This window comes from Mustela putorius, unplaced genomic scaffold, assembly GCF_011764305.1.
Source record: "Mustela putorius furo isolate JIRA1106 unplaced genomic scaffold, ASM1176430v1.1 tig00003863_pilon_pilon_pilon, whole genome shotgun sequence".
In the NCBI taxonomy this organism is placed as follows: domain Eukaryota; kingdom Metazoa; phylum Chordata; class Mammalia; order Carnivora; family Mustelidae; genus Mustela; species Mustela putorius.
The window spans coordinates 25,923,887-25,944,461 of NW_025422015.1; the positions used below are offsets into that span (position 1 = coordinate 25,923,887).

General features: G+C 38.1%; 1 protein-coding gene across 8 annotated transcripts in view; it reads left to right on the forward strand.

Moving 5' to 3' along the window:
• Positions 1-20,575, forward strand: part of SOGA3 (SOGA family member 3) — a 68,996-nt gene that overhangs the window by 19,888 nt on the left and 28,533 nt on the right. For all 8 annotated transcript variants that reach the window (XM_045066385.1, XM_045066386.1, XM_045066388.1 and 5 more), the window contains exon 5: positions 18,102-18,173. In XM_045066385.1, coding sequence (XP_044922320.1) covers positions 18,102-18,173 — 72 coding nt within the window. The remainder of the gene's footprint in view (positions 1-18,101; positions 18,174-20,575) is intronic.

A 20,575-nucleotide genomic window follows, 5' to 3' on the forward strand; every position in this document is an offset into this window, starting at 1 on the left:
AAGCAGGCTTTCCACGGAACAGGGAGTCTGGGAGCCAGATATGGGACTTGACCCCAGGATGCTGGGATCATGGCTTAAGCCAAAGGCAGATGCTTAACCAACAAAGCTACCCAGGGACTCCCTTATTCTTGCACTGAAGTTTAGTGTCCTCTGAGTTTTCTTATTTCCAACAGGTTCCTAGTCTTCAGATCTTAATCTTGTCTATGACCTTCTGTTTTTAGTTCATAGAGGCCATGTTCATTATCTCATTAAGAACACTGTATTTTGGGACACCTGGGTGGCTCAGTCATTAAGCGTCTGCCTTCCGCTCAGGTCATGATCCCAGGGTCCTGAGATCAAGTCCTGCATCGAGCCCCTGCTCCCTCTCCCACTCCCTCTGCTTGTGTTCCCTCTCTTGCTGTGTCTCTGTCAAATAAATAAAATCTTTTTAAAAAAAGAAAACAATATTTTTAAAGCTGCCTTCTGTTTTCCAGAGTACTTTTCAAACATAAATTTTTGTTTTTTCCCTTTCCCTTTAGCTGAATACACTTTTCTTAGTTTACCCGATACATTTTATTGTATACAGATTTATTGGGGTATGATTTACATACCATGAATTTAAGTATTCAGTTTAATGACTTTTAGTAAGTGTACAGAGTTGTGCAACCTTCCCCACAATACAATTTTATAAACTTTATTTATCATGCTCCCTTGTAGTCACCTCCTATTCTCACTCTTAACCTTAGTCAAGCACTAATCTGTTTTCTAAATCTATAACTTTATACTTTCTGACTATGTCATACAATTATAATTGTACGATTTTTGGCCTTTTGCATCTGGCTTCTTTCACTGAGACTAATGTTTTATATCAGTACTTCATTCCTTTTTATTTGCAAATAAAATTTGATTATGTTTGTATATATATGTAAAAAAGTATACACACACACACATATATGTAGCTATATTTATATATCACATTTTAATTTATCCATTCTTCAGTTGATGGGTATAACTTTTTCCCATTTTTATGAATAATGCCTCTATGAATGTTCACATATAAGTTTTTGTGTGGACCTATGTTTTGATTTCTCTTGGGTAGGTATCTAGAAGAAATCTATGGGTATATGATGAATTTATATTTAACTTTTTAAAGAAATTGCCAAATTGTTTTCCAATGGTGGTACCATTTTTTTTTTAATTGGTAAGGTACCACTTGATTGTCGCCGTCATCTTCTTTCCTTCTCCTCCTCCTCCTCCTCCTTCTTCTTCAGTAGGCTCCATCCCCAGTGTGATGCCTAACACTGGGCTTAAAATCAGAACCCTGAGATCGAGACCTTATCTTAGATCAAGAGTCAGACACTTAACTGACAGAGGGGCCCTGGGAGCCCCTGCTCCATTTTACATTCTACCAGCAAAGGAGGGTTCAATTTAACAACATCTTTGCCAACCCTTATTGCTTATCTTTTTTGGTATAGTTGTCCTATTGAGCATTAAGCAGTATGTCATTGTGGCTTAAATTTGTGTTTCCCTAATAATGTTGAGCATCTTTTCCTGTGCTTTTTTTCATTCACTTTCTTCTTTTGTGTAAATATCTATTCAATTTGTTTTTCACTTAAATTGGATTATTTGTCTACTTATTTCTGGGTTCTAATTTAAACTCTATTTACTCCGGGGGTTCCTGGGTTGCTTAGTCCGTTAAGCGTCCAACTCTTGATCTCAGGGTGGTGAGTTCAAGCCCTACATTGTGCTTAAACTCTTTAAAAAAAATCTAAACTATATATATTCTGGATATACTTTTTTTATTAGATGTATGATTTGTAATGTTTTCTGTGTTGCTTGCCTTTCACTTTCTTTATGATGTCCTCTGTAATGCAAAAGATGTTTATTTTGATGAAGTCCAATTTATGAATGTTTTTCTTTTATCACATATGCTTTTGGTGTCACTTCTAAGAAATCTCTGCTTAACCTACAGGAAAATCACTCCACTGTTTTTCTAAGAGTTTTACAAGTTTTAGCTATTACATTCAGGCCTATAATCTATTTTGAGTTAACTTTTGTGTATGTTGTAAGTTAGGCATCTAAATTTATCTTTTTGCACATAGATCTCCAATGGTCCCAGCACCATTTCTTGGAAAAGACTATCCTTTCCCCACTGAAATGCCTTTATCCATTGTACTTCTATTTCTTTTTCTACTTTTTTTCTTTAAAAAAAAAAATACCATTGAATGTCAAACTTTCCTTTTAAATTCAGTGTTGTCTCAAGACACACTCACTGTGTAACTAGTTCATAGTCCCTCTAACTGCTTGCTTTCAGATCCAAAGCTATCTCACAACTTGATACACACAGGTCCAATCCAACATTTGATGGCCGGTAGACATTTATCTAGTTCTGGGCTATTCGGAAGGAATATGAGAAAGTCTACTATGGCAGCACTCAGGCATGCTGACTATGGGGAAAAGTTGAATCTTAGAAAAATATTCTTTTCTTTATCAGTAGTGTGTGAAAACCAACAAACCCCAATTTGGGTGTTCCCAAGGCTTTTCTGCCTGTGGTTCTACCCAGGAAGCCCTGGATTGTAAAAGAGCCTATCTCATGATTCATTGCACAATTAATCATCTAGCTCCTTCCCTGCTTGGCTCCTACTTGTATTGGAGAATTGTAGTTCTAATAACCTGAGAGCTGCTGATTGCAAATCAGCCAGGCCCTTTCTCCAGATACATGATAAAACAGTATCTGTGCAATATTTATGCATGTATTAGAGAGAGAAAGTAGGGCTGGGACATAGAAGTGTTGGCTGCCCAAGTGGTTTGCTTTTTGATAACTTTATTGAGGCACATTTTGCATGTCATATACTTAACCCTTTCCACCTATACACTTCAGTGATCTCTGAGCAAATTTTCCATGGCAGGCAATTACTACAATAAATTAATTTTAGAACATTTTCATTACCTTATAAGATCCCTCATGCCTACTTACTGTTAATCCCCATTTCTTCCCTCCTTCTTGCTACTCCAGGCAACCACTAATCTACTTCTTCTACCTATTGGTTTGCCTTTTCTGGACATTTCATGTAAGTGGAATCATACAGTATGTGTCTATTATGTCTAGCTTCTTTCACCTAACATAGTGTTTTTGAGGCTCATCCATGTCATGTCATATATCAGTAGTTCATTTCTTCTTTTTAAAATTGCTCAATAGTATAGTATTGTATGGATACCATATTTTATTTATCCATATTTATCCATTCACCAGTAGATGCACATTTGGGTTGTTCCCAATTTTGAGCTATTAGGAATAATGCTTCTATTATATTCTTCTATATGTATTCTATTTTATATCTAATAATGCTTCTAGAATATTCTTGTGTACAACCTTATGTGAATGTAGGTTTTCATTCCTCTTGGGTATTTACCTAAAAGTGGAATTGCTGAGTCATATGGTAAATTTGTGTTTAACATTTTAAGAATTAGGGGTGTTTGGTTTTGTTTGGTCTGTGTTTCCATTTCTGCTGTTTCAGACAGTAAAGATTATGTATAAGATACGTTATGTTTCTTCATTGAATTCCATTGATACTGCTATTAAGGGAAATTTTTCTTGATTCTGGAAAATGCTTGACTGTTAACTTTGGTTTCCAGTGTTACTGCATCTATATTTGTATCTTTGCCTTCAAGCGTATTTAAATAGGGAGAAAGTGATAGCTCCATATTTTATTAGCCCCATATTCTATTTGACTAACAATGTAAATGGCAATTTTTCTTTAAAATATAATACCTTAGGAAATGAACCTGATTCATCTGTGACTACTTTCCATAACTTCCTTAATATATGGAATATTTTATTTTTATACCACTTGTATCTCAAGCTCTTATATTCATGTGTGTATTTCCATCAGGTACTTATTTATTATTTATAAAGGCATTACTATATGCATAGCTGTTAAGTTGCTCTCGTGTCTAAAAAAGATGCATGTACACATGTGTATATTCTTGAGCATTATATCAAAGGACTAAGCAAATTCATTTACCCTAGAAAATGGTACTTCTTTTTGTTCAAATTAGAATTTCAGAAATTTAGTGATTGTCCATTTATTCCAAAATTACTTAGAAATGGACTGACTCATTTGGTCAAATACAATACACTTCCAAAGGACATTACAATACCTCTTAATATGAAGTAAAATCATTGTAAGGGTTCAATAAACATGTTCTCTAATGATATCTAATGATTTAGGTTATGTGTTTGATCTATAGACAGAAGTTACAGAGATTCTGTTTGGCCTTGTGTTTTAGAATTCACTGAGCACTGTTTACAATATGCTGAAATGCCTTCCAGGACCAAGCACACATACATATATACACATGCATGCTCCAAGACATATATACAAATATTCACATATACACCCAGACATGTGCACAGACTCATACTCATTTGTTCAGTGAATGGGAACGAACATGTACAAATAAAACATACTCCATGGATGTGTTATTTCATTTTAAAAGCTTGGGTTCAGTTCTTTGCCATTTTAAATATACTATGTAATTTTTTTAATTAAACCAATTACTATGGAGGGCACATATTGTGTGGAGCACTGGGTGTGGTGCATAAACGTGAATTTTGGAACACTGAAAAAAATTAAATTAAATAAATTAAATAAAAATTTAAATTTAAATTAATTAATTAATTGAATGATATCAATTTGAAGGGAAAAAAAACAATTACTTCTTCCCCAACTTTCTCTATTTTTAAAAACGGAAAAGAGCCAGTTCCTCAGGAATAGTTATTACTGAAATTAACCATGGAAACAGATTTTTTTCCAATCCATTTAAGATTTGCAGAGAAAATATTCTATAATCATTCTTTATTCACGATTTTTACTTACTTGGTATGTGATAGAGACTGCAAGATTGTGAATGTCCTGGTTTATTCATCAATGTTTTCATAAATTTGTTATAGCAAGTTAACTCAGTCTTCCTTCTTATGTCATTTGTTTCAAGTAATTTCAATTATGTCTCTAGTAAACACCTATTATACACTAAAGAATGTCTAAGCAAAAACAAAAAAACAAAACAAAGCAAAAACTGAGCAGAAACCTCCTTAGTAGCAATCAAGAAAGATACAGGCAAAGACAGAACAAAAAATCAAAATGATGCCAACATAAGAGAGTGCTAAAAACCCCACACTAATAAGATGAAATTTAATATGAATAAATGTGATGTCCTATGATGTGATTTTTTAAAATGTACACAAATACATTTTGTGTTTATACAGAATATATACAGAAATATATTCATAGCTATTTACACAAAAAGAGGCTTAGGGAGTTTAGTTGACCCAAAGCTAGATATGAGACCATGTCATATAATAAATGCTTATAAAACTGGGGAGTGTGGATGTATACATATATCCTGAAGAAGAAGAAATTGCCATATGTGTATATATATGTATATATGGGCTGAAGAAGAAAATACTTGACATGTGATTGCTCTCTTCCAATGTTTGGAGGGATTTAATATAGAAGAAAAGATAGACTTTTTTAAAAAAAGATTTTATTTGTTTGACAGAGAGAGAGGGAACACAAGCTGGGGGAGTAGGAGTGGGAAAAGCAGGCTCCCTGCTCAGTGGGGAGCCTGATATGGGACTCCATCCCAGGATGCTGGGATCATGACCTGAGCTGAAGGCAAAAGCTTAACAACTGAGCCACCCAGGCACCCAGAAGATAAGATAGATTTATTATTTGAATCACTTTAATTTTTTTTTAAAGTAGTCTCCATGCCCAGCATGGGGCCCAACACAGGGCTTAAACTCACGACTCTGAGATCAAGACCCTATCTGAGATCAAGAGTTGGACACCCAACTGTCTGAACCACTCAAGTGCCCCACTGTGAGTCATTTTTAACTTTAAGTGAATTCGGGATCGAAATACAGACATTTTATCCATTAGAGCCATGTGTAAAGGGATTGGCTTGCCTGCCTCATTTGGGAACAAGCTTCTGGAAAAGCACCGGCAGAGACTAGGTGGTATACAAAGGATTCCTGTAGGGTGCTGAATGGAAGATTGGTTTTCTTAGCACCTTCTACATACGTGACCTTAGCAGTCCAGGGCAGAGTTTGAACATTTTACTGTCACTAGGGGCCAACCGATTATATAAATGAAGGAACTTCTTTGTGTAAGACTGATGGGGCAAACTCAATATTGTATGTCTCAATATTTAGTTGCAACCCAAGGATGTCATGCCATAATCAGGACCTAACGTTACCAGGTCTTCCCATTTTTCAAGTGAAGCTGGAAATCTTGATTTTTAGAATGTAAATTGTCCACATTTTAAAAATTGGCAACAATTCCAAAAATGTTAAAACACAACTATGGGCTATAACTTTTTAACCTAGTCTAGGTATTATTCCAAGAACTAACAGCTACTCCTTTTCAGTACATTTCAGAAATGACTGAGTACTCTGACCTTTAAAATTTTATCACAGAATATCTTAAATGTATGTATAATTGTCTAAAGAATCATTTTAAAGTACCTAAATACTCACCCCTCAGGATCCTGGCACGCCAATGGTATTTTAAGCGTATTTCTTCCAAGATTCTGAACTTAGTACAAAAACTTCTGTATTAATAAGGTAGAAGCTTGTTGAGACACAATATAAAAAAGACCGGACAAATCATCATTTCAGTTTATAAATGCTGGCTGCAGTATATTTTTTCCTACTTTGGTTCGGCATAGAAAAAGGCCATAAGGCACTGCTATCGCTGTTCAGCCATAATTTGCTAAATGCATTTTAGTTGCTAAATGCAATGGCACCTAGAATTCAGTTCATTAACTAGAGCAAATTAGAAGGGAATAGAAAGCTCTGTATTTGCTCATGAAATTCATAGCATAGTGAGGATATATTTATTGCGGATAAAGGGTCTAAGGCATAAAATAATTTTTTTTAAAGATTTTATTTATTTATTTATTTGACAGACCGAGATCATAAGTAGGCAGAGAGGCAGGCAGAGAGAGAGAGCAGAAGCAGGCTCCCTGCTCAGCAGAAAGCTGGATGTGGAGCTAGATCCCAGGACCCTGGGATCATGACCTGAGCCGAAGGCAGAGGCTTTAACCCACTGAGCCACCCAGGTGCCCCCATAAAATAATTTTTAACAATTACTTCAAAATTCATTAACCAGGTTTTCAGACTTAAAGAAGTAAGTCTAACTGAGAGAGCTTCCCCTTGTTTGTGTGAAACTTTCTGAGACATTTGCATGTTATTTGCATGACACAAATAACAGAGAAGCACTTACTATGTTGTCTTTGCTTTTTTAAAGCAAGATGGTCTTACTTTGGGATCCATTTATTATCAGTAGTTTGGAAAACCCACTAAAAACCTATACACTACTCCAAAAGAGGATTCTACAATGACATGAGAATTTCTTGTATTAGAAACTCTCTTGCCAGTAACCTTGAGCCCCTTGAGGGTCCTGGAGTAGTTTGGAGAATACCGAGACTAATTCTCCCTGAGGATCTTGTTTTGATCATATGGTATGAATCACACAATAGAAAGCAGGCAGTTACTCATTTCATGCCCAACTTGGGGCCTGAACTCATGACCCTGAGATTAATAGTTGAGTGCTCTCCCAACTAAGCCAGTCAGGTGCTCCATTTGGGTCCTAACTTTTTTTTTTTTTAAAGATTTTATTTATTTATTTGACAGAGAGAGATCACAAATAGGCAGAGAGGCAGGCAGAGAGAGAGGAGGAAGCAGGCTCCCTGCTGAGCAGAGAGCCTGATGCGGGACTCGATCCCAGGACCCTGAGATCATGACCCGAGCCGAAGGCAGCGGCTTAACCCACTGAGCCACACAGGCGCCTCTGGGTCCTAACTTTAAAGAGATATTCTTCACAGATAATTTATAAGACCCAACTATTACAACTTCAACTCCAGCTTCCTCACTATGTCACTTCCTCTGGTCCTATAGTATAACAACAACCCATTAATAAGAAGAGCCTCCATTTTTTTTTTCTTTCTTTTTTCTCTCTCTGATATCCCATGGTCTTTAAGATCTCTTAAATTTTCTGGGGTGAAGTTGAATATTTTGCTGTTCAAGTTTTTGGCTTACCTGAATTTCACTGTACTAATCATGGAAAGTGAGTTCCAGCATAAAAACACTTATGCACTATTAGCAAGCTGTTCTCCGTGCTGTCCTTTTCCAAAGTTGGGTCTTTTTAACTAATGATCAGTAGAAATTTGAAAAATCTAATCCTACGTTACAGTTGAGGATTTTCTGAGTACAGCTTCCTTTAAATTCTTTATGTTTCACTTCTGAAACATAAGTAGAAAGTCATAAAATTAAAGTTATTTTTATTCCTCTGCCTGGGAAATTCACAGAAACAAAAGGACAATTGAAATTTGATAAACTAAAGGTGGAACTGACATATAAATAAGAAACCTATATCTAGGGAAACACTGTAAATGTGTATACATCACTTCTTCCTGAAAAGGAAGAATAAAAGCTAAGTTCAGGTGTGTTAACTTCAAAAATGTGCTGAGCCAGACCCTGTAATAAGCCTGACTGTTAGGATGAACTTTATTAGCTGTTAACTCATATCACACCTTTGGTGCTAACTGAACACCTACTTTTATTAAAAGAAACATCTGCAATCTGGAACTGGAAGGTGAGCCTTTATAATAATTTATTTAAAGCTCAGTTTTATTAAAAAATATTTTATGGAATCAAAATATTGACAAAGGCAGGAGAAAAATAGGAACAAGGAAAATACATTGAACTTTATTTTTTTCTTATTTTTGAGAACCCCCTTTAACTCTTTTTCTTGATCTTTTACATGAGTCTTTCGCTTTTCTGGAATTTTGAATAGGAGATTTTTTTCCCCATAAATATCAACTGGGGCTTTTTCAATTCCAATGATGATAAATATTTGGTAAATGTATCAGCTTTAGCTGTGTAACAAACCATCCCACAATTTAATGGCTTAAAACAATAATTATCTATTTACTTAATTCTTTGGTCCTCTATATGGATTATTTTGGTCTTAATTGGGTCCCTGCATTTATTTTTGGTCAGTAACAGCTGACAATCAAGTCTCTGTATCTGGAAGTTTGCTGGCTATTGTCTAGGACAATGGAAGTAACTAGGCCATGTGACTCTTTCTACCTAGCAGGCTATCCTAGACTTGTCATATGAGGCAGCCTGTGTCCAAGAGAGTGAGCACAAGTGTGCCAGATCCTTGAGGGTAGTGTCAGAACTAGCATGTCACCTCTGCTACCACACTTTACTCCTACCACATTTTATTGTTGAAAGCAAGTCAAAGGGCCAGCCCTTTTTAAAGAGGCACAGAAATAGACTCTGCCTCTTAATGGGGCATATTGCAAATGGCCTACCTATTGGGAGGGGGAAAATACAACCAGTTTTGTGAAGAATCTCACTGTGGAAAGACTTAATCACTAAAAAAAGGAAGGAAGAATGTTGAGGGTAGAGCAAAGGCCCCTATTTGGAGCACACTTGGCATGTTTGAGGAACCACAGGGATGTCTGTGACACGAGCACAAGGAAAACGGGGGTGCATGTGGTGACAGATGAGGCACAAAAGCTTGTTGGAGATGGGGGGTGGCAGACTAGTCAGGCAGGAGAGCAGTGGTTCTCAGAGTACATTGTGCTCACCCTGCAAATTCTGAAACAAATGCCTGGGCCTAACCCCAGAATCCGTTTTAATTGGTCTGGGTTGAAGCCTGATGCAATCTTTAGAAGACATTGCCAGGATAAATGCAGTGTGTGATCAAGGTCTCCTAGGCCTTCGTAAAGTGTGGCTCTGATTCTGAATGAGACAACCAGCTGTGGGACGATTTTGCACAGAACGGCATGACCTGATCATCCTAGCCTGCCTCCTTCACCCTCATTCCCTTTGGCCCCCCAAGATCATGTCTTTATATAAAACTTGGGATCCTGCTTCCCTCTTTTAAGGGAGAGAGTGGAGAATGGTCATGAGGAAGATCTCTGGGTGCCAGCCCCTGATCTGGGACTCTCTCTGGTAGGTGTCAAGGATACCATAGGAGGGAAGGAGGAAGATTCTAGAGCCTCTCCTGTTTCCCTTCAAAATGGGTTGAAGCCTGCCTTAGTCCATTCGAGCCACTATAACAAAACACATACTGGGTAGCTTATAAATTTCTTATAACAGAAATTTATTTCTCACAGTTCCTGGAGCCTAGAAGTCTGAGATCAGACTTGTGCCCTTGTGGTCAGGTGAGGACCCTCTTTCAGGCTGCAGACTTGTATCCTCGCTAGGCAGAAAGGGCTGGGGAGCGCTCTAGGTCTCTTTTGGTAAGGGCACTCATCCCATCCTGAGAGTTCTACCCTTATGACCTAAGCACGTCCCAGAGACCCTACCTCCAAATACCATCATCACATTGACCATGAGGATTTCAACCTATGAATACGGAGGGTGGGGTAGGACAGAAACATTCAGACTGCCCCAGAGCCAGAGCCAGAGTCCCTGCATCTTGGTTTTCCTCCAGTCTTCCACTGGAAATCCCCATGCCTCTTTCCCAACATTGCTGGAAATTTAGAGGATGAGTGTGGGTGTGTATGTCACTGCTGGTGAGCCCTATGTTGAAAATAGAAAAAACATATTGCTTGTGTGTAATGTATGTAAACTAGGGCCCCAAGCCCAGGCAGCAGTGGTGTGACAGCGTAGAGGAGAACATGCTCAGGGATAATCCTGCCCTGTATGTTTCTTCCTTTGGTGTAACACTGTAATGTAATTATTCAGAACAAGAATGCTGAAGCTGGATAAATTAGACCCTGATTCTAACACTTAATAGCTGAATGATTTATCCTTTGAGTGCTTCAGATAATTGGTGTCAACCTCCTAAGTCTGTTGTAAGATCAAATGAGTAGTTACATGTTAAAAGATTAGAAATGTGCATGACGCACAGTGAGTGCTCAGTAAATCCTAGATATGAATACAGCTATAGTTTCCTTCTTGATTTCATCACTGTACAAATGGTTCTCTTCAATTTTAGCAAAAATGTAGGAAGCTTTCATACATATCATGTCTTTCAGTACCATTTTAGACAGGTTTTTCTCTGTTGTTTAATTGCTGAAAACATAAAGATGCTACATATTAAGAAGTAGACCAGATTTCAGTTGAGAGGGAGGAAAAGGCAGTCTCAAAATATTTTTAGAACATGAACAATCCATTTTCTATCATTGCTGTGCAAGCATGTGTTTTTTCGGAAAAACCTTCTAATTCCTGGCCGTCCTATGGATGAAAAAGATTAGCAGCCTCCTTGGGACTAGTTGAGCCTGGGAAAGAAAAGAATTAAGATGTGGACAAGACAATGCTTCCAACACTTTTATCTAGAGAGCCATCTGAAAAGCCTACTTTGAAAACGAAGATGAAAATGTGAGATTTAGTTCTGGTATCCCAAACAGCTTTCCTGAACTCGTGCCTGAATTCTTCCCTGGATTTCATGCGTGGAGGTGGAACAGGATGATAGGGTGGGGAGTTGCTGAAGGGAATTTACACTCACAAGAAAGAGACTGGACTTATGGGGCACCTCAGTTGTTCTGTCATTTAGGCATCTGCCTTGGCCTCAGGTCATGATCCCGGGATCCCAGGATGGAGCCCCACATTGGTCTCTCCGCTCAGCGGGGAGTCTACTTTTCCCTCTCTCTTTCCTTCTCTCAAATAAATAAAATCTTGAAAAAAAAAAAAAAGAGAGAGAGAGAGAGAGAGAGAGTGGACTTATATTAGTTCTCCAACTTTCTCTACCCAAATGAGTCTTGTCTTTGTTTTATTAGAGTCAGAAAGTTAATAAAAGCTTACGGGAATATGAAAAGATGATTAAATATTTACCGAACATTTAAACGTGATACTTGAAGGTACTTGAGTTAGAAGCGCCTTACAGGCAGTTTACCTTTCTTCAAGGAGAAATCTTTTTTCAGAGCTTTGGGTTTGACACCTCACTTGAGTGATATTCAAATAAAAGTAAAATGGAAAATGCCTCTTAGGAAAGGATGGCCTGATTTCAGCCTTTCTCCGATATTAATTTAGAGGGCTCATTTTAACATTGCCCACAGGATAAAGTCTAAATTTCTCAGCTCCACAAGCTGACCTCAGTGCTTTATAAGTGTCTCCTTCTCCCTGAGCTCTGTAGTGTCTCTACCCCCATTACTTTTTTTTTTTAATTTTTTATTTCTTTGCAGTGTAACAGTATTCATTGTTTTTGCACCACACCCAGTGCTCCATGCAATCTGTGCCCTTTCTAATACTCACCACCTGGTTCCCCCAACCTCCCATCCCCTGCCCCTTCAAAACCCTCAGGTTGTTTTTCAGAGTCCGTAGTCTCTCATGGCTCACCTCCCCTTCCAATTTCCCTCAATTCCCTTCTCCTTTCTATCTCCCCTTGTCTTCCATGTTATTTGTTATGCTCCACAAATAAGTGAAACCATATGATAATCGACTCTCTCTGCTTGACTTATTTCACTCAGCATAATCTCTTCCAGTCCTGTCCATGTTGCTACAAAAGTTGGGTATTCATCCTTTCTGATGGAGGCATAATACTCCATAGTGTATATGGACCACATCTTCCTTATCCATTCGTCCGTTGAAGGGCATCTTGGTTCTTTCCACAGTTTGGCGACCATGGCCATTGCTGCTATAAACATTGGAGTACAGATGGCCCTTCTTTTCACTACAACTGTATCTTTGGGGTAAATACCCAGTAGTGCAATTGCAGGGTCATAGGGAAGCTCCATTTTTAATTTCTTGAGGAATCTCCACACTGCTTTCCAAAGTGGCTGCACCAACTTGCATTCCCACCAACAGTGTAAGAGGGTTCCCCTTTCTCCACATCCTCTCCAACATATGTTGTTTCCTGTCTTGCTAATTTTGGCCATTCTAACTGATTTAAGGTGGTATCTCAATGTGGTTTTAATTTGAATCTCCCTGATGGCTAGTGATGATGAACATTTTTTCATGTGTCTGATAGCCATTTGTATATCTTCATTGGAGAAGTGTCTGTTCATATCTTCTGCCCATTTTTTGATATGATTATCTGTTTTATGCGTGTTGAGTTTGAGGAGTTATTTATAGATCCTGGATATCAACCTTTTGTCTGTACTGTCATTTATAAATATCTCCTCCCATTCCGTGGGTTGCCTCTTTGTTTCGTTGACTGGTTCCTTTGCTGTGCAGAAGCTTTTGATCTTGGTGAAGTCCCAAAAGTTCATTTTAGCTTTTGTTTCCTTTGCTTTTGGAGAAATATCTTGAAAGAAGTTGCTGTGGCTGATATCCAAGAGGTTATTGCCTATGTTCTCCTCTAGGATTCTGGTGGATTCCTGTCTCACATTGAAGTCTTTTATCAATTTCGAGTTTATCTTTGTGTACAGTGTAAGAGAGTGGTCGAGTTTCATTCTTCTACATATAGCTGTCCAGTTTTCCCAGCACCATTTATTGAAGAGACTGTCTTTTTTCCACTGTGTATTTTTTCCTGTTTTGTCAAAGATTATTTGACCATAGAGTTGAGGGTCCATATCTGGGCTCTCTACTCTGTTCCACTGGTCTATGTGTCTGTTTTTAAGCCAGTACCATGCTGTCTTGGTGATCACAGCTTTGTAGTAAAGCTTGAAATCAGGTAACGTGATGCCACCAGTTTTATTTTTGTTTTTCAACATTTCCTTAGCGATTTGGGGTCTCTTCTGATTCCATACAAATTTTAGGATTATTTGTTCCAGCTCTTTGAAAACTACGGGTGGAATTTTGATCGGAATGGCATTATAAGTATAGATTGCTCTATACTTTTTAACATAGATTGCTCTAAACATTTTAACAATGTTTATTCTTCCGATCCAAGAGCATGGAATGGTTTTTCCATCTTTTTGTGTCTTTTTCAATTTCTTTCATGAGTGTTCTGTTGTTGACTGATGTTGTTGTCTGTTGCTCTTGCTAGGACTTCTAATACTATGTTGAACAAGAGTGGTGAGAGTGGGCATCCTTTTCGTGTTCCTGATCTCAATGGGAAGGCTGCAAGCTTTTTCCCATTGAGGATGATATTTGCTATGGGTCTTTCATAGATAGATTTTATGAAGTTCAGGAATGTGCCCTTTATCCCTATACTTTGAAGCGTTTTAATCAGGAACGGATGCTGGATTTTGTCAAATGCTTTTTCTGCATCAGTTGAGAGGACCATGTGGCTCTTCTCTCTTCTCTTATTGATTTGTTCTATCACATTGATTGTTTTGCAAATGTTGAACCATCCTCGTAACCCAGGGATGAATCCCACCTGATCATGGTGGATAATCTTTTTAAATGTGTTGTTGGATCCTGTTTGCTAGGATCTTGTTGAGAATCTTAGCATCCATATTCATCAGTGATATTGGTCTGAAATTCTCCTTTTTGGTAGGGTCTTTGCCTGGTTTGGGGGTCAAGGTCATGCTGGCTTCATAAAAAGAGTCTGGAAGTTTTCCTTCTGCTTCAATTCTTTGAAACAGCTTCAGGAGAATAGGTGTTATTTCTTCTTTGAAAGTTTGGTAGAATTCCCCAGGGAATCCATCAGGTCCTGGGCTCTTGTTTTTGGGGAGGTTTTTGATCACTGCTTCAATCTTGTTGCTAGATATAGGTCTATTCGGGTTGTCAATATCTTCCTGGTTCAATTTTGGGAGTTTATGGTTTTCTAGGAATGCAATCATTTCATCTAGGTTGCTTAGCTTATTGGCATATAACTGTTGATAATAACTTCTGATGATTGTTTCTACTTCCTAGTTGTGATCTCTCCGTTTTCATTCATAATTTTATTAATTTGGGCTTTCTCTCTTTTCTTTTGGATTAGTGTGGCCAATGGTTTATCGATCTTATTGACTCCATTACTTCTTGTCTGAAGTCAGTGAGTCTGTAAGGGCCCACCTATTCCCCTCAGTCCTTGCTTTTTCTTTTATTTGTTTTTACTTTTGTCGAGATTTTGTACAGCCTTCAAAGATCAGCCACCTCAGATGATTTCCTCTCATCTCTCAGGATCTGGAATCATAGTTGCCTCTTCATCCTCTGAATCTTTTGTTTGTTCTTCATCCATTGCTCTTCGTTAATTAGTTTTAGCTAATTATCTACATCCTCTTACCCACTGTAAACAGTTAGATCTTTGGTGGGGAGGAGAGTAAGTCACATTTGTATAACCAGATAGTATAGTATCTATGGCAGAACTGAACAAATATTTACGGAATGAATGAAAAACAAAGGCCCACTGAAAAAAGCTCTCAGAATTTTAGAGCCTACTTTCCCTCATTTCCCTTGCATGATGTCCCTTTACCTTGTGGCCATTTGGACTTCTACTTTTGCATCTATGTATTTCTTCTATGACAATCTGATTATGGAAATTTTTTGCTTGCCACAACCTTATCCAGTATCCTTCGAGATCTGATTCATGCCATCAGCATCATTTGTTCTCCTCAAATTTTGTTACAGACCTGCTGAATTGTGTCCCAGAAATGGTTTTTTTTTTACATGGAAGGCTTTGTTTTTCCCTTTCCCCTCTTCTCTATCTTCAACTGGCTGACTCTTCATCCAACAGATTCAAGATAAGATGTTACTTCTCTCTGGAAATTTTCCCTAGCTCCCCATACCATCTCCAGTTCCAGACTGGCTTAAGCCTTTCTCCATTATGACCTAGTATATAAAGATAAAAAATACTTGGGTCAAAACCTAATCCTGCTACTTACTTAACTGTAATTTTAGACCAGCTCTTCTCAAACTTTATCATATATCAGAATCACCTGAAGAGCTTGTTAAATCTAAGTGGTGTTTTAAGGGTGCCTGGGTGTGACTCAGATGACTACATGTCTTCCTTTTGGGCTTCCAGCTCAGCAGGGAGTCTGCTTCTCCCTCTCCCTCTGCCTCTCCTCTCTGCTCATGCTCTCTCTCTCTGTCTCTCTCTCTCAAATGAATAAATAAAATATTTTAAGAATTAATTGAGATAATATATGTAAAGTGTTAGAGATGAATTAGTGTTCAATCATTGCCAGTTACTATTGTTTTTACATTATCATTGCTTTCATCACAGTTTTAAATTGCTGACTGAATAGACCCTTTGCCTAGTAAATTAGGAAACTCATAATGAGCAGTGACTCTGCTGGTTTTATTATTACTGTATCACAGGTGCCATATAAAGTACATTAGTTAGCAGTAAATGAACATATAATAAAATACACTGAAAATAAAAGCAAATATTTAATAAAATGAATTTGGGTGCTTTGTAGGCAGCTTCTAAACAGACTGTTCCGGGATTCCCTAGTTCAGCTTGCTATTTTGGGGGGTTTCCTTGGGGCTGCTTTTGTTGATTGGTTCCCAAACCACTTTTGGTTATGGCAAAGCAGTGCTCACAGCCTTTGTTTCTAAGATTATACAAGCAACATAGAGAACATCTTTACTTCTGTGGAGAAGTAGAAATAAATAAGCCCACAGGCCATTCATTTGGCTCTAGTCTGAGTTTCATACTGAATGATAGCAGTTGCAACAATGTATTTCCCTGCCTTCTGGACCTGACCATATGCCTGCATTTAACATGGGATATGGGTTAGAAATTAACATGGGGAAAATGCAGCGTGGAGTTCTTTGCAGATGTATGAAGCCTCCGTTCCTGCTTTTACATTCAGTCTACACCCCCATCTTCCTCTTTGACCCCAGAACCTCGTATTTTCTGAATATAGTCATATTGAATATGTTTCATTAGTTCAGTAAATATTTTTTTCCAATAGCTGCCCTGTGCCAAGTACTATTCTGATGGTGGTAATACCACAGTAAGACAAAGCACTGCTTCACAGAACCTGAAGCCTGGCATTTCCCAGCTTGTATGATAATTAATTGCTTCTCTGTCTCCCACGGTATATTGTGAGCTTCCTGATGATGTCTGCACAGTTTAATTGATATTTGGATATTACATTCAATATGAGGTATGTGGTAGGTATTCATAAATATGAATTAGTATTCATACAGAGAGATGCTCTGTATTATTTTGCTTACAAAGTATTGTTTGTCAGGGCACCTGGGTGGCTCAGTTGGTTAAGCAGCTGCCTTCGGCTTAGGTCATAATCCTGGAGTCCTGGGATCGAGTCTCACATCAGGCTCCCTGCTCAGTAGGATGTCTGCTTCTCCCTCTGACTTCTCCCTTCTCATGCTCTCTCTCCTCATGCTCTCTCTCTCAAATAAATAAATAAAATAAAAATAAATCTTTTAAAAAAAGGTGTTGTTTGTCTGAATTTCAATTAGGGCCAACCAGTACATAACAATACAGATTTCTAGCTTCTCTATAAAAAGCCCACATTTCTGTATGACACCAATAAGCTGCAGATAATTCCCTCACAGCCCATTCCTTAGACAGAGCCTGTCCTCTCCAGTTCACCGTAACAATTCCCTACTGTATTACATCATATGCATGTGTAGGGGCATTGTATTTGTCTGCAGAGATGTGTGGTGAGGAAAGAGCAAAATTCTTCAAATTCTCCATAAATCCCCTGAAAGTTTGTCTTTACAAGCTTATGAAAACCTGCCTTCAGGGGCACCTGGGTGGCTCAGTGGGTTAAAGCCTCTGCCTTCAGCTCAGGTCATGATCCCAGTGTCCTGGGATCGAGCTCCACATCCAGCTTTCTGCTCAGCAGGGAGCCTGCTTCCTCCTCTCTCTCTGCCTGCCTCTCCACCTACTTGTAATCTCTGTCAAATAAATAAATAAAATATTAAAAAAAAAAAAAACCTGCCTTCAACTGGAAATACCCTATTCCTTTTTGTTCTTTGGTGAGAGGAATGCTAACAAGGGTTTGCGTTTGTTTGGAATAGGTGGTATATTGGGTCATCGGTCTAAATTTTATCCAAGTTGTTTTCTGCAGTTTCACAGTGGGTTTCCTTAAATTATTTAGATGGTTGCCACTTACTCATCTACTGAGAAGTGTATCCCAGTCCTAGGTAAAAATACATGAAATTCCATCTGGTTTGGATTTTTTTTTTCTTCTGGATGATGATTGAACTAACACAATTTATTTGGTTTGGTTTTGTCATATGACAGTAGACACTTTTGAGACCATAAAATGGAGTTAAAATGATAGTTTACCAAACTAAATATGTTTGTGCTTTGTTTCAGCTATCCTTAAAAAGAAGAGGAAGCAAAGATCTGCCAAAATCTGAAAAAAAGACTCAACAGACTCCCACAGAGGTATGTGGAAATAAAATTTCAACTCGTGTATCAAACACTTCTAAATGTATATAAGAATAAGCTACATCTATAAGTGGACATAGTAGCCAGATACACTCATGCAAAAAATAAAATTTTTTTAATTATGCTTCTCCATTCTGTAGCTGTAGATAGAGGCAGTATAAAGCTCTCAGTGTCTTTGCTTATAAAGCTAACACTAACAAACCTATTATTGCTTAAAATGTTATTAGTACCTTAGGTGTTGCTATGTTTGACAACTGTACGCACAGTGCTAATCATCTTCATTCATAATTAATAAGGTCAAGAGAATGGCTGTTCCTATAGCATCAGGAGTAAGTAGAGAAAGGAATGTTGTAGGAAGGGGTGGGAGAAGCTTGTGATGAGAAGGCCGTAGAAGAAGTAATTCTCTATGCCAGTGATTGGGGAAGCAAAAGAAAGGAAATGAATAAAAATAAAACTTAAGGGATGTACTAAGAGAAGCCTGGAGGTGCTGATAGATGTAATGGAGGAGATTTTAAAACTCTAGAGGAAGTATTTGGGGTCAGAAATGACATGGCTCTCCATAAAAATTGGCTACTTATTGACTTTTGCATGCATCAGTTGGAATCGCATATTACAGCATACTTTTTTATATTATTACAATTTGTATTCTCATTAGATAATAATTTTAACTAAAGCGATATTGAAATATCCAAAATTTGGAAAAGTTGATGTCAATTTTTTTAAAAACACAACTTATTAAATTTATTTTAAAAGATTTATTTATTTATTCATTTTAGAGAGAGAGCATACAAGTGGGGAGAGGGGCAGAGGGAGAGAATCTTAACTAGCCTCCCAGCTGAACACGGAGCTGAGTGCAGGGTTCCATCCCACAACCCAGGAGATCATGCCCCGAGCTGAAACCAAGAGTCAGATGACTCAACCGACTGAGCCACCCAGGCATCTCATAAAACACAGCATCTTGAATGTTTATCTTCCCTTTTCTTCTCTCTCTCTGCTCTGTTCTTGGTTAACTTTTTTCCTGGTCCTGGCACAGGATATCAAGAAGGGTCAGCAGTTCCATAGTCCCAAAGAGTCTCAGAGCCAGGGCCTTACTCCATTTTATATCTTTCTCGTTGTGTTACTAAGTTCAAAGATGCTCTGTCACTGTAGCTGTCTCACTCTGCCTTTGCCATGACTGTAGCCACCTTCTCTACATATTGTGCTATGGGTCATCTCCCTTGTTGCCATCAATTCTCTTCTCCACCTCACTGATGGAGAAGGGACTATATTCTCCCTGTTCTAAAATTTAAAGTCATCTTTAATCAGCAGTTTATTTCTTCTAAATCTCACATTTGGCCTATTTTTTTTACTTCCTATATTAAAGTTTACTTATTTCTGCAACAATACTCTTATCCAGGAACATCTAAGAGTTTGTTTGTAGCTCCCTCAATGCGCATGTGGGCACCTTTCTGTAAAAGACATCCACACCTTTCGTGGGTTTCCCAGTGGGACCTGGGACCTTACAACAATCAAGAAACACTGCGGTCTACCCGTTTTTATTTCGTGGCGCAAACATCTGGGAAATTTTAAGTGTGCTGTTGTGGCCATTAAAGTCCCTGCTAGTGTTTCCAGTTCATTTATTTTCAGAGATTATTACCTGTAGTTTTTCAAAAACCACCCCAGTGGATTGAGCAGGACTGTCTTGGATAGGAGATCTCAATTATAAAGTAGTCCGCAGATGATTCTATTACTCAGTCAAGGTTGAGGACCATCGATTCTTAGATTACTGCCAGCCTCCCATTCTACTGTTTACATATTCATCTCCCATACTTGGCCAGGGTGGATTGTCATCATGGGTCATGTTATGCAGCTTTGACTTGTCAGTGTCTAGTGTCTGATACTACAACGTGTTCAGTATGCGCTTTTGAATAGTCTCGTGTCTCCTTTATCTAGATTGAGCCACAAGAAATTGCCAGCATGCTGTGATTTTGACCTATGCAAATGACAATTCCATATGGCTCAACCTACTATTATTTGTACGGCTTCATACTTCATTTTTATTTGCTTCACCTTCTTCGATGTATGATTTACTCGTTCCTTCAGCACCACAGTGACTTTATGTACTGAGAAATGGTATCACACACAGTTAAGGGCAGTGACATGCCAGCTGTATGGCCTTAGATGACTTACTTATTCTTTCTATGCCTTTGTTTCTTCATCTGTAAAAGGGGATCATAATAAAGAGTGGTACGAGTTAAATGAGTTTAAACCATGCAATTCATTAGGAATGTTATTTAGCATCTAGTAGTGGCTCAGTCAAAGCTGGGGTCAACTCAGCCCAGGTGGCCCCTCATCGTCCTAATGCTCCCCTTCTTCACATGTCATTCATATCTTCTTAAGAGTGAGTCTTTACACAAAAA